Source organism: Chenopodium album, chromosome 3, assembly GCF_948465745.1.
Source record: "Chenopodium album chromosome 3, dcCheAlbu1.1, whole genome shotgun sequence".
Classification (NCBI taxonomy): domain Eukaryota; kingdom Viridiplantae; phylum Streptophyta; class Magnoliopsida; order Caryophyllales; family Amaranthaceae; genus Chenopodium; species Chenopodium album.
In genome coordinates this window covers 7,919,519-7,932,696 of record NC_137836.1, presented here as the reverse complement: position 1 = coordinate 7,932,696, position 13,178 = coordinate 7,919,519, and the positions used below count along the sequence as shown (strand labels likewise).

At 34.5% G+C, this 13,178-nt stretch overlaps 1 protein-coding gene across 2 annotated transcripts; it reads left to right on the top strand.

Moving 5' to 3' along the window:
- The first annotated feature begins 9,472 nt into the window (after positions 1-9,472).
- On the top strand, positions 9,473-12,882 carry LOC145623802 (growth-regulating factor 3-like). 2 transcript variants are annotated; one of them, XM_081676670.1, is made up of 4 exons: positions 9,473-9,844; positions 10,354-10,551; positions 10,802-11,147; positions 12,204-12,882. In XM_081676670.1, exons 1-4 carry the CDS (start codon positions 9,565-9,567, stop codon positions 12,646-12,648), a joined length of 1,269 nt encoding a protein of 422 aa, XP_081532796.1. In that variant the 5' UTR covers positions 9,473-9,564; the 3' UTR covers positions 12,649-12,882. The 2 variants fall into 2 exon arrangements, with proteins under 2 accessions (XP_081532796.1, XP_081532795.1); XM_081676669.1 differs by having other exon boundaries at positions 12,201-12,882.
- The last annotated feature ends 296 nt before the right edge of the window (positions 12,883-13,178 follow it).

Sequence of the window (13,178 nt, the reverse complement as noted above, 5' to 3'; positions counted from 1 at the left end):
GTGAGTTCCTAGTGACTACTTTTGTAAAATATAAAACAGAATATAAAGGAACTTTGCAATGCACACAGGATTTTACGAGGAAATCTTCCAGGGCCCAACTGGAAGTAAAACCTCGACCCTTCTAAGGGATTTCCAAATCAAAACCAATTCACTATAATAGGGCAAATACCAAGTTACAAACCTATTATAAAACAGACCTTTTACACACAAGTTCCAGATTGAACTTGCTACACAGTAGGATCCTATCCTACCCAGCTCAAGTTCCACACTTGAGTTCACTCGTACTATCACAATACTACCTCACAGCTTTTCACTCAAAACTCACAAACCTGTATGCAATATAATTTTCACACACACGCCCAATAACCCAACCAATACAGAATGTAAACAACTAGAATATGTTAGGCAAGCAATGCACGAAACCCGAAACTAATATGACAAGATTAAAAGCTTGACAAACTTACACAAATTAAGCTCGAAGATTTCTTCACGCAAAACTCACAAAAACTTATGATGAAAATGTGATCTCTACTATTTATACAAGATTAACTCGTATAGTAAGTAGGGTTTTTCAAAAGAGATATAAGTTAATTTAACTAAATCACAAAATATAGTTTTATGTAAATCTTTTTAAAGAAAATCTTTTCGGATAATAAGATAAAATAAGTTATAGCAAAAAGAATAATATCTTTTGTTAAAACCGATTTCAAGAAATAAAACAACTTGAAAATCTTTTCTTAAAATCTATCTTTTATCTTTTTCGTTAATTAAATTTGCCAAATAACTTGTCATGATTCTATTAAGTTCCGTGCATATCTACTTAACATATTTAACGATAAATCTAGAAGATAAAATCTTAACTAAATAAATAATATTGTTGTGTCGCGTTTCTGTACTTGTGGATTACTTGGGCTTCACGCAGACTAGGACCAAGTTCCTGCTGTCACTTTTGCTCCAGTCTTCAACTGGAACTTCGCAGACTAAGTTCTTTTCAGAACTTATTGTCTTCAGCTTGCTTTCTCCAAGTTCCTGTTAAGGAACTCAGTTTTTGTTAGAGAACTCTTCTTCTACTTTGTTTGACTTTTCTTCAAAGGTCTCTTCATGTTTTCTTAGCTTGAGTTACTCTTCCACCATCATGGTCTACTTCACCTGTGCTAATCAAATACTCGAAAACCTTTATGAGTTGAGTTTGCTTTAGTTTAAGTTCATCATCATCAAAACCTTTAAGCTTCAACACATGTTCATCGTTAAACTCGATTATTGCAACAACATTGCCTTTTCTCATTGCATAATCCTTATTTCAATGATTGTGTTTGATTAAAATTGTAGCATTAATAGATTAGAAATGAAGTACTGATTAATAACAATATCTGTGTTTTTTAATTATTTTATAATAATTGCAATATTTTTCTTATCAATGAGCGGCTCAAGATTGATCCTTTAACCTCTAAATGAAAATTTAAATATTTAACCAATCATTCTTTTATATTTATTATCTCTAAACAATTACAGCTATATTTAAGGTGATAAATTCAGGGCTAGACTAGCTCCTATAAGTTTCCATGAAAATTCTCTCTTAATTGCTTACTTTTGTAAAGAGTAGACCTTGAGATCTTTAGGTAAACATTGAGAAAGTTATGTAAGAGAGAAATAAGGTAAGCAAAAGATTTAAGTGAAGATACAATTTAACATGAAAAACCCTTGAAGAGTGAAAAAATACCCACGAACGATAGCACCCAAAAAAATTCAGTATATATTAAATAGGAGAGTGCATTAAACCCTAACTTATTACGGGTAACCAATGCCAATATTTATAGTTGAATCTTGAATATTAAGGAGGTTGAAAGAAATGGCTATAATTATTCTTGTACCTCTATTGTTGTAGAATTTAACAAACCTTTGTTTTTAATTAGTTCCTTCCAAAATCAAGAATTCTCTAATGTTCAACAAGCTTGCAATAATACAAGATTGTAGATAAATCTAGAGAAATAGAAAATCATGAGCAAATAAACATTAACCTTACTCAGTTGCTTGAATTATATGAAAGGTTTTTAAACACGCACAAACACTTTACTAAGATATTAAACCAATTCAAGAAAATTTGGCCCATATCTATTATATTATACAATTATCCTTTTGACGGTTTGACCTAATAATGTCAATTTGGATAAATTGGGTTTGATGAGATTAGATCAAGTCGAGTCCAATTTAAATTTAAGTCCTTCATACTCCCACTAAAAATTTCCAAAAAAAAATATAAACCATGCACACACATACAAGCTAAGTCTATGTAGTCCCTCTGACCCTCTCTCTCAACATTATCAAAACTTTTATTTGTTTTTAAGGAAAGCCGAAAATGCCTTTTCAATCCTCCACTTTCTCTGATTATCCAAACAAAGGAGTATGGAGAATTATGGAGTGAGGAAGATCTCAAACATAAAAGGAAGCAAAAACCAAAAATGCTTTGGGAGGTTAAAATGCATGGCACACTTGCCAGTTGCCGGTCATGAGAAGGTGTGCCATGAGCCATTCAACCCTCCCATGTGCTTTTGGTAAAAATAATACAAAAGCAAACTTCAAGCACTTGCTTAACTATCAATGTGTTGGGAATATCTCGATTTCCATAAACTAAATTACTAAATTAATATTATGATTAGTAAAGTTAAGGACACATGATCTAGTAATATGACATTAATTTATTTATTGGGTTTATGAAATACCATGTTTTAGTGAATAAACAAAGAAAGGGTTAATTTTAATACTACATACAATACAATACAAGTAGTTAGTTTATTCCCCATCATTGGATGTGCAGAAGGCTTCTGCAGTTGCCCTAAGGAATTGGGCCTTACTGTAAAATGTAATCATCATATTTTCAGAAACCAGGCACACCACCTCTGCTATTGCTGTTTGTTTCAGGTTTGGACTTTGTGCATTAAATCTAGGTGCTATGTGAGCTATGTTTTTCACAAATTTTGTGTATCAACAACAAACTCCTCATACCTCTAAGTACCTAACAAATTTTTGAAATTTTTGAAAAGTTTAATTGGTTGTTGGTAAGAGCAGCTTTTATATGGATGTACTAAAAGAGTGTTAACATTTACTAGTGTAATTTTATGTGAGTACCAATTTAATAAATTAGCTAAATATCATTGACTAACATCAAGTGTATCTTGGCTCATAGCTCATAGAGTTTTTTTTTTTTTTTTTTTTTTTTTTTTTTTTTTTTTTTTTTTTTTTTTTGTGCACTATATATTATACATATTATACCATTAGATTATATGTTGGCTCATAGCTCATACTTCCTCCGTTTTCTTTTAGATGCAACACACATTTTTTCACGGTATTTAAGAAATGAGGGGTTCACATGATATAATTCACTTTAAAATGGGATGAGTGGTTGTTAGGAGTGTAATTTAGTGGGTCATGTGCTTTAAATAAGGGAAATAGTATATTTTTCCCTAAACTAACTTTCCTTTTATAGTGTGTTGCAAGTATTGTGACATTTCCTTTTTAGGAAAGTTTTGCAAGTAAAAGAAAACGGAGGAAGTATATATTATACCATTAGATTATATGTTGTCTTAGTAGTACTATTATATCTTACAGTGGTATATCATTTGATGTATAATTTACATATACTTAGGGTCTGTTCTCATTGACTGAACTCAGCTGAACTAAACCGAACTGAACTAAACTGAACTGAGCTGAGCTAAATTGAACTGAACTGAACTGAATTGAAATGAATATTTTATAAGAGAAGGAAATTAGGAACTGAACTGAACTGAACTAAGCTGGATTGAACTGGACTGAACTGAACTGAACTGAGCTGGACTGAACTGAACTGAACTGAATTTCAACGTAAGAGAACAAGCCCTTATTTGTACCATTAGAAAAATATTTACATCACCACAACATCTAATGGTTCTTTTTACCTTCTTGATGATACTTTATACTTATGTTAATATTTACAACTTAACCATCATGTAAGGAATATGTCTTGAATCAGTGACCTAATTGGTACACGATCGTGTAGTCCGTGTTTAATACACACGACCCTGTAGTTCATGATACATAGTCGTGTAGTTCCGCTACTATAAGACATATCACATGGCCATGTGGTTCAAGGTACACAGCCGTGTGGTTTTCCACCCGTGTGGTTATTGTTTGGCTTTGACCCAAATCCAGTTTTTGTTTTGGAGAGTTATAAACACCCCTTATGGTTACTCCTAGTCGAATATGTTGAATGGTTATTTGGAAATCTGAAGGTCATTTAATTTGTGTAATTTTCATCCGTGAAATACAAGAGAGATAACGTTAGAAATCTAAGAGATAATCAATCTGTTTTTTTTTTTATGATTGGTCTCAAATCTATTCTAAATTTGGAATTTGTTTTCCCCAAGATCAATAAAACTATTGCTCTCGCCTGCCCGTGGACATAGCCAACACATTATTGGTGAACCACATAAATCTGTGTGTGTTTTTCTTGTTAATTTTGCATTCAATATTTATTATGCATCCATTATAACAAATTGGTATCAAAGCTTAGGTTTGGGGCCGGGCCTACATACGGTTTAATTATGGTGAAAAAGATGACTATTTTGAATGTTAAAATTGACAAATTCACAAGGAGAAATTATTTTAGTCTGTGGCAAATTAAGATGCGGACCTTGTTGAGGCAACAAGGGTTATAAGCGCCATTGACGAAGAAGTCACTGGGTCCGGATACCACTGAGATTGTCGTCTTGGAGGAGAAAGCACACTCAACAATTATGTTGTGTCTTAAAGATGATGTTATCAATGAGGTCGTAGAGGAGGAAACCGCATCAGGTCTGTGGTTGAAGCTGGAGAAGCTGGAGAATCTATATATGACGAAGTCTTTAACCAACAAGTTGTTATTGAAGCAACATATGTATGGTCTGTGAATGTTTGAAGGTACATCCCTTAGAGATCACTTAAATAAATTAAATTCTATTATGTTAGAATTACGTAATAACGATGTTAAGGTTGAGGATGAAAATATTGCCTTAATTCTTTTAGTGTCTTTCTGGTGTTATATGAGAATTTTGTGTAGTATTGTATTATTGGTAAAGAGACAATTTTTCTAGAGAAGGTTAAATCTGCTCTCCAAAGAGATGATCAGGTTGCTGGATTAGTATCCTATGAAGGTAATGGACAAGGGAATTCAAGGAGAAAATCCAGGAAATCATATTCTAGGGGTCCAAAACTAGTGATGTCTATAATTACTATAAGGAGAAGGGGCATTGAAAATCTGAATGTCCCAAGAAGATGAGACAACAGTAAAATTATGAGTTTGTAGATATTCCAGAGGAGACATCTATTTAGAAGAGGATCATGTCTAGATTGTTGATGAACATGCGCATCACTATGATGTGTGGGTTAGAGATTCGGGGGTGTCTTATCATATGTGTTCACTCATAGAGTGGTTTACGAACTACAAGCAGGTTGATGGAGGCGTTAATATGACCAACAACGAAGTCTGCAAAACAGTTGGTATAGGGTCCATTAGAATTGCACCTTATTAAGAAATAAAGGAAGCTTTTGTGAGACATTGATCAATATAATCAAGTTCGAAATAATTTACGGAGTATGTTTCTATTGTATCATATATATTTGGATTTTTTTCAGTAAATAATAATGCCCTATACGTTTCATAATAATTGTGATAGTTTGACTATTCACATGCCAATGCCAGCCCAATGCACACCTTTGACCATTAATATTTGTAATATATTTGTAAAAAACTATAAAATTTTGATATATTAAAAGTATACATAATCCAAAAATATTTCACGCTGCAACATTTTTTTTAATATATTGGTAAAATATATAGTCAAAGTACAGTACAATTTTATAAATATTACGACCTATTACACTATACTATCTCCGTTGGACTTTTGCATCATGTTGTTATACGGAGTACTAGATGTTATTTTTTTACTATAGCAACATTAATTGTTTATATATTGGTAGAACATTTAGTTAAACACTTAAACATAACGCAAAAGTCACATTGTTACGATTATTATAAAATAAAGACATGTGTAACAGGTCATAACGAGTATTGTAATGCCAATTGTTATGCTTTGTTCTTTTGAGCTGTGTGCTCTACTAAAATCTGCTCTATTTTGCTAAAATCTGCTCTATTGAGCCATGCTTTGCTGACTCAATTTGCTATACCTTGCTCTACTGACTCAGGGCCTTGAATTTAGCTGAAATGAACTGAACTGAACTGAACTGAATTGAATTGAGCTGAACTGAACTGAGCTGAACTGAACTGAAATGAATATATTATAAGAGAAGGAAATTAGAAGCTGAGCTGAACTGAACTGAACTGAACTGAACTGAACTGAGCTGAGTTGAGCTGAATTGAACTGAACTGAACTGAGCTTAGCTGAACTGAATTTCAAAGTAACTGAAACCTACCCTACTATGTTCTACCTGCCTAAAAGCTTAAAATAAGGAGGTCTTACCTGCACTTGTATTATTCTTCATTCTTGCAGTGTAAAATTGAACAATACTCTGTAGTTTTGATTGAGTGAACATGTCAATGAAAAAAAAAAAAACTGCACTTTCATAAAGGTCATTTAGAGTTGGAGTATGGTATGCAAATGTAATGTAACTGTCAATATTAGCATGGTAACAAAGCATAGGTCTCTTTCTCTCTTTTTCTTAGCTATTTTAGATTTTCCTACTCCTGAATTTATGCCTTTCTTTGTCACATCTCCCTATGCAAAGATAAAAGGAAAGGGAGGGAACAGCCTGCAGGAGTTATCTTCTCTGATTCAAACAAAATTCTAATTTTTTTATTAAAAAAAAAAAGTTGTACTCTATACTCCATTTCATTTAATTACTGCAAATCATTAAACGCCAAATTCAAGAAATGAGAAAAAGTGGAGAGGACTTAAGTTGGAGTTCTATCTTTTATGAAAAATCAAAGACAAAATATTGATAATCCGTAGAAATTACAATGTTATACTCTTCTCATTTCTTACAAGTATTATTTTCCCTGTCACATATATATTTGATTACCAATTGGTTGTTGGTGTAGTGGTGATTGGGACTACACTAGGTAGGGAGGACCCGTGTTCGATCCCCCGCAACAACAATCGGGAGGGGACTGGAACCTAACCACCCAGAACTGATCCCCGAATCCGGATTAGCCCAAAGGGTGAACCAGATGGGACACAAAAAAAAAAAACATATATATTTGATTAAAGTTTAGGTCAAAATTTTGCAAGTGAATAAGATTTGTTTAAGGAACAATTCAATTAAAAGAGTTAATGGTTAGTGTCAAAAAGTCAAAATTACTTCGTAGTTTTATACTTTGGACTTATTTGGTACGGAGTAATTAATTTTGTTTAAGGATCAATTCAATTAAAAGAGTTAATGGTTATTTGGTAATGTCTTTTTACTCTGCTTAATATATTTTGGGTGCTAAAAAACCAATTTTTCCACCAAAAAAAAGTGTTTTTGTGTGGGCTATTAATGCTTACAATCGTTATGATAATATCTAAATATGGATGACTATTATCCCATGTACAATCTAGAATATTCTAGAGTTGGGTATTTGGTCTTATTCATTGATGGAACCCTAGAAAATGTACATTATATATATCCAGTACTACATGGAATATGAAATACAACGTAACAATCTTCCCTCATCTCTCTTTATTTTCTCTTCCATATTTAACAACAATTACAATTTTGTGTTACATACGGAGTAGTAGCCAACAACCAACTTTACCAAACTTATATATCTAGGTCCAATAGCCAAACAACCAACAAAAAAAGTCAATACAAATAAGTAATCAGACCAGCTAAGAGAAACAGCCAAGACACACATGCCAAACAATGTCTTACTCCCTCTATTCTTATTTTATTTGCCTCATTCCAAATAATTGAATCCTCTTAAACTGTAAATTCTCTTTAATATATAAGAAATAATATAGTCAAATGGGGTTTTGTTGGATTCGTCTCATCATATATTTTATTAATACCTAATTTATAATTTTACGAAGTTATAAGCGTTTTAAGACACGTCTTGTAGACCGTAAAAAGTCAAATGAAATAAAAAATAGAGATAGAGGGAGTATTAATCAAAGCTGTAAATGGGAGCAACAAGGTATATATATAAACATGGGCAACGGGCCGTGTCGTGCCGCCGCGGGCCGTGCCTGGCCGTGCCGCGGTGGTGGGCGTGCCGTGCCGTGCCGGCTTCGCTACGGGCCGTGTCGTGCCTAAATTTGGCACACCCCAGCCCACGGCACGGCCCACGTGCCTGGCGGGCCGTGCCGTGCCGGGCCGCGGGCCAAACCGTGACATTTTTTTTTTTTTTTTTAAATGAACGTAAATAAAAAACGATATATAAATATTTTTTAGTACAACTTAATTTTATATGAATAATGTTATTAATTTATGGTTATGTTAATGTTAATATATTTTGTTTTGAACAAACTTTATTTTAATTAAGGTTATAAAATTTATTTATCTAATTATGTTTAAGTTTATATAAATAATTTTATTAATTTAGCAAAAAACAACAATACATATAATAAAAATTAAATTATCATTGCCGTGCCAGACCGTGCCACGTGTCGTGCCGGTGTGCCGACCCATGGGCCGGCCACCGTGCCTCGTGCCGATTCCCAGATTTTTGTTCACGGCACGGCCCACAGGTGGGCCGCCGTGCCGTGCCGTGTCGGCTACCGTACCGTGCCGGGCCGTGCCGGAATCGTGTCGGGCCCGTGCCGGCACGGCCCATGCCCATCTTTATATATATACAAATAAAGACAGAAAACGTTATTCCCTTTGTTTTTAAATACTTGCTTTCATTTTTGAGAGTTTTTATAAACTTGCTCTATTTCCTTATTTGGAAAGTTTTACAATATTTAATTCATTTCTTTTAACTTTTTTTTTTAAGGAAATTCATTTCTTTTAACTAATGGACCCAACATAAGTTTTTAGGACAATGGACCCAACATAAGTCATATTGCCTTTTATTTTTTATTTTTTTTTCCTAATTATTAATTTTTCACCTAACCCACTACCTCCATATTTTATTATTTTGTCTAATTTTTCTAAAAACTCTACATGTAGATAAATGAATCAAGTATTAAAAAATGGAGAGAGTATTAATTTGAAAAATCTTTAAAACAAAAATCAGAAATTAATTAAAGTAGAAGTAATTAGTTGAGTATTAAGTCAGTCTTCTCTCTCAACTGTCTAGTCTGACTACTGTATCTTACTTCACAAGTGCTCTAGAGTCTAGACTAGAGACTCCCCTTTATCTCTCTACTTTCTCACACTAAAACACATCTTTCTGTCTACCGTTGCAGTGTGCATTTACCTGCAAAAGTTATAAAAGAACCCACACACCCCCATCTGCCACACACAATGACACAAAACTTGTAAAAAAAACCCCAAAAATCTAACTCAATTAACAAACAAACACCCCCACCAATTACCATAAATTCAGCTGATTTTACAACTTTTAAACTCTTTCCTCCTCTTCTCTCTCTTTCTCTTTCTACTTTCTCTCTCTACATGGACTTCAATCTGAAGCAATGGAGAGATCAGCAGCAGCAGCATGAGTCAGAGGATGAACATCAGCAAAACTCTGCCAAAATCCCAAAATATTTGCTCCTTAATTCTCCCCAACAACATCACCACCACCAACACCAGCAACAACAACAAGAAGTTGCTGCTCTTCCTTTGTTTGTGTCTTCTGAATCCCAAGACAATAAAATCACAAACACCCATTTGTCTGTTTACCCTGATCACCATTCTTCTACTCCTCCTACTGCAATTTCCACCAGATTTCCAAGTAATTTTTCCCATCTTTATCATACTCTGTTTTCCCCTGTTTTCTTTGTGTTTTCATGGATCAAATGTATCAAAAGATTACATTCTTATTCTATTTTTCTAATATAATATTTGTGTTTAATGATGTACATATTGCCACAAAATTTATCTTCAAGTATTTGTCAAGCTGAACACATCAATAGTCTACTCTTATTAGTGATGATCAGTTACTCCCCTGTTTGATTATTACTCTGTTTTCCTCTGTTTTTACCTTTCCACTGTTCAGTTCCTTGTACAAAGAAAAGTGTCAGTACTTAGAAGCTCAAACCTTTGCGGAAAATTTCTTGGGTTTCATAAAATTACATTATTTCTCCCTCAATGTTATCAAATCCGTTGCACAAATTTAGTTGTCACATCACTAGTTCAAATTACATTATCAATGCGACCAATGATTCCGGACCATTTGCCGGATTTCTATGACTAATGACTACATTTTGGATTTTGACCATTTTATTGTTGTTGTGAAAATAGGGTCCGGAGGAAGGTATTCATTCAGCTTAGCACAATGGCAAGAATTAGAGCTACAAGCACTAATATACAGACACATGGTTGCTGGTGCATCTGTTCCTGCTGAACTTCTTCAACTGGTTAAGAAGAGCCTCTTTACTTCCTCTAATGCACCTTATTATCTCCATCATTACTCACCTCATTTTCAGCCTGCTGCTGCTTGTGAGTTTCTACTCTAATCATTATAATATGCCAATTTTAGCTCATTTATATGAAATTATTTTGATAATAAGTGCTTTTTCCAATGTTGTCTGTTGGTGTATGTGCAAGAAAAACAAAAACATGAATTTGGTGAAAAGAGTGAACTTTTTATATATTTCATGATGATATATTGGTTGGGGTCATTTGGTTATGATTTCTTGAATTTGTGATCTTTTCTTGATTTTGAGTGTGTTTATATAATGATTAGTAGTGTTGCAAGCAGGGTATTGGGGAAAAGGGGCAATGGATCCGGAACCGGGGCGGTGTAGGAGAACAGATGGGAAGAAATGGAGGTGTTCAAGGGATGTGGTAGCTGGTCACAAGTATTGCGAGCGCCACATGCACCGTGGCCGCAATCGTTCAAGAAAGCCTGTGGAATTTCCTGCTGCTGCTACTGCTACTGCTTCTGTTTCTGCTAGTAATGCTCTTGTTGGATCACTGAATAAGCCTTCTGCTGCTGCTACTGCCTTTGCTGCTGGATCTGCTGGTGCAGAAACTCGGTTTTCGCTCTCTAGATCAGGGGCTTCGTCTCTTGATGCCTTCCACCTTAATCCAGGGTATTGACTATTCTGTTACAATGTTTTCTTGTTTTTTTCGATGATTTCGAAATCGAGTTATTATTGTACATACTTCATTTTGATCATAGTAATTGGTCCAACTTGCTGATGCAATGAATTGTTGAGTTAATGGTGCCAAATTATGGTCCCATTTAAGGTTTTTAGGATGGTTTTGGCTTAATTCTGAAGTTATTAAACCCTTAATTGATGTTAGTGGTTATTCATTGCCCTTCATTTGAGGTGCACTTTTTGGTCGCATAGTAGTACAAAGAATAGCGTGCTTAACATCCTCTTGTGCTGTACTAGTTGATACTTTCAATGTGGTCCGAGTAATAGAGATCTACTTCATTTTCTACATTAAATATGGCTTGTTGTGTGACACTCTGACATGTTGGTAGTAGAAAATATAGGAATCACTGGGGACCATTATATTTATGCATAACTCTATATGTTACGCTCCGTACTTATATTTGCATAATCTATTATATTTATACTAATTTAAGTATCAATCAGATTGGATTCAGATCAAGTTGTAATTATTTTGATTTGGTTTTTGGTTGAGTCGTGTATAAGTTTGAGTTTGTCAAGTGGCAATTTGCTTATACTCCATAATAGAGATCTACTAATTGGAGTCTTAGTACTTCTATAATTGGAATTGTTCGGGTTTGGGTCAGGTCATCTCAAGTCATGTCAGTTTCCACGGGCGTAATTCTGTGACTTTTTTTAAAATCAATTAATTTTTGTGGGTGGGTGATTTTGTTCAGGCGAAACTTTGATAGATGTACAGGATGATTTTTAACAGCAGGAAATTTGATTCTGCATCTCACTTTGAGTGGTGGGGGAAAAGGGGAGTGGCAAGGCTGAAGAAATCTATGCTAAAATCTACTGGACAAGAAAATTTGATTCTGATAAAACCTGACTTAAGCCACCTCTTTCAGGAAGCAACTGACATTTGTGCTTTACTTGTACTGTTAGATTCCCTCTAGTTTTTTTGTTTTGTTCCTTGCTTTAACATATGGTCTATCATCTCACATGTTGTTTTGTGTTTTTTAGTAGGTCATCTGACAACAAAGCTCTATTTGGACCTCAACATGAATCATCATCAGCATCTGGGGATGGTGGAAAATCTAATGCTAATAGCAGCAAGGTGTTAATGCAATTCTTTGACGACTGGCCAAGATCTGACAATGGCGAAGGAAACAATCTTTCATCATCGACAGGACTTTCAATATCAACACCGGGAAACCCAACATCGGATTTCCTGAGGTTGTCAACCGGGAATGGCGATGAGCAGGGTCTGAGGGATAGTAATGGGAATGACGAGAGAGAACGAGCTCACCAATTGAATTGGAGTGCCGGTGGGTGGGGAGCAAATCCTGTGGCTTCAATGGGAGGTCCATTAGCTGAAGCCTTGAGATCATCAAGCAACTCATCTCCCACTAGTGTTTTACATCAGCTACCTCGTTGCTCTGCTCCTGACACTAACTTTGTCAGTGCCTGAAGATGATCCAGATTTCATTTTTTTTTTCTTTTTTCAATTTTCTGGAGAATAAAAATAAAGAGTTCTTTGAATTTTATGCATAATCTATTGGTCTTTTATTTCCCCATCTTGTATGTTTAGGACAGTACAACACTAAACTTACCCCACAAGACATAAACTGCAGCCTGCAGGTGTGTAAGCTGCTGTTTTGGCTCTTGTATGTTGTAGCAGAGTTCGCCACATCTGTATTTATTATCTGCATCATACCATTTTAATTTCACCTGAGTACATTTTAGTGTCATCTATGAAAGATTAAGAAATCACAAATTAAATAATATCCAAGAGTAATCTGATTGACATTTTTTTTCATGAATGTCAATAAATCTTGCTTGTATGATTGAATTTTCAGCCACTACAAGATCAAGTATAATAATACTAAAGGATACAAATGAAAGTCAGTGACAGATTTAGCAGCATGATGCCACAACTTGAGCTTCCCTAAATTTGAAGTACTCCATACTTGATGCCCTGAATGCTTGTTAAAACCGTTC

Bases quoted from the DNA above. Each gene is read 5' to 3' on its own strand.
- LOC145623802 (XM_081676669.1), top strand. From the start codon at position 9,565: ATGGACTTCAATCTGAAGCAATGGAGAGATCAGCAGCAGCAGCATGAG. The intron at 10,552-10,801 runs GTGAGTTTCTAC...AATGATTAGTAG, and splicing joins TTTTCAGCCTGCTGCTGCTT to TGTTGCAAGCAGGGTATTGG. The intron at 11,148-12,200 runs GTATTGACTATT...TGTGTTTTTTAG, and splicing joins GCCTTCCACCTTAATCCAGG to TAGGTCATCTGACAACAAAG.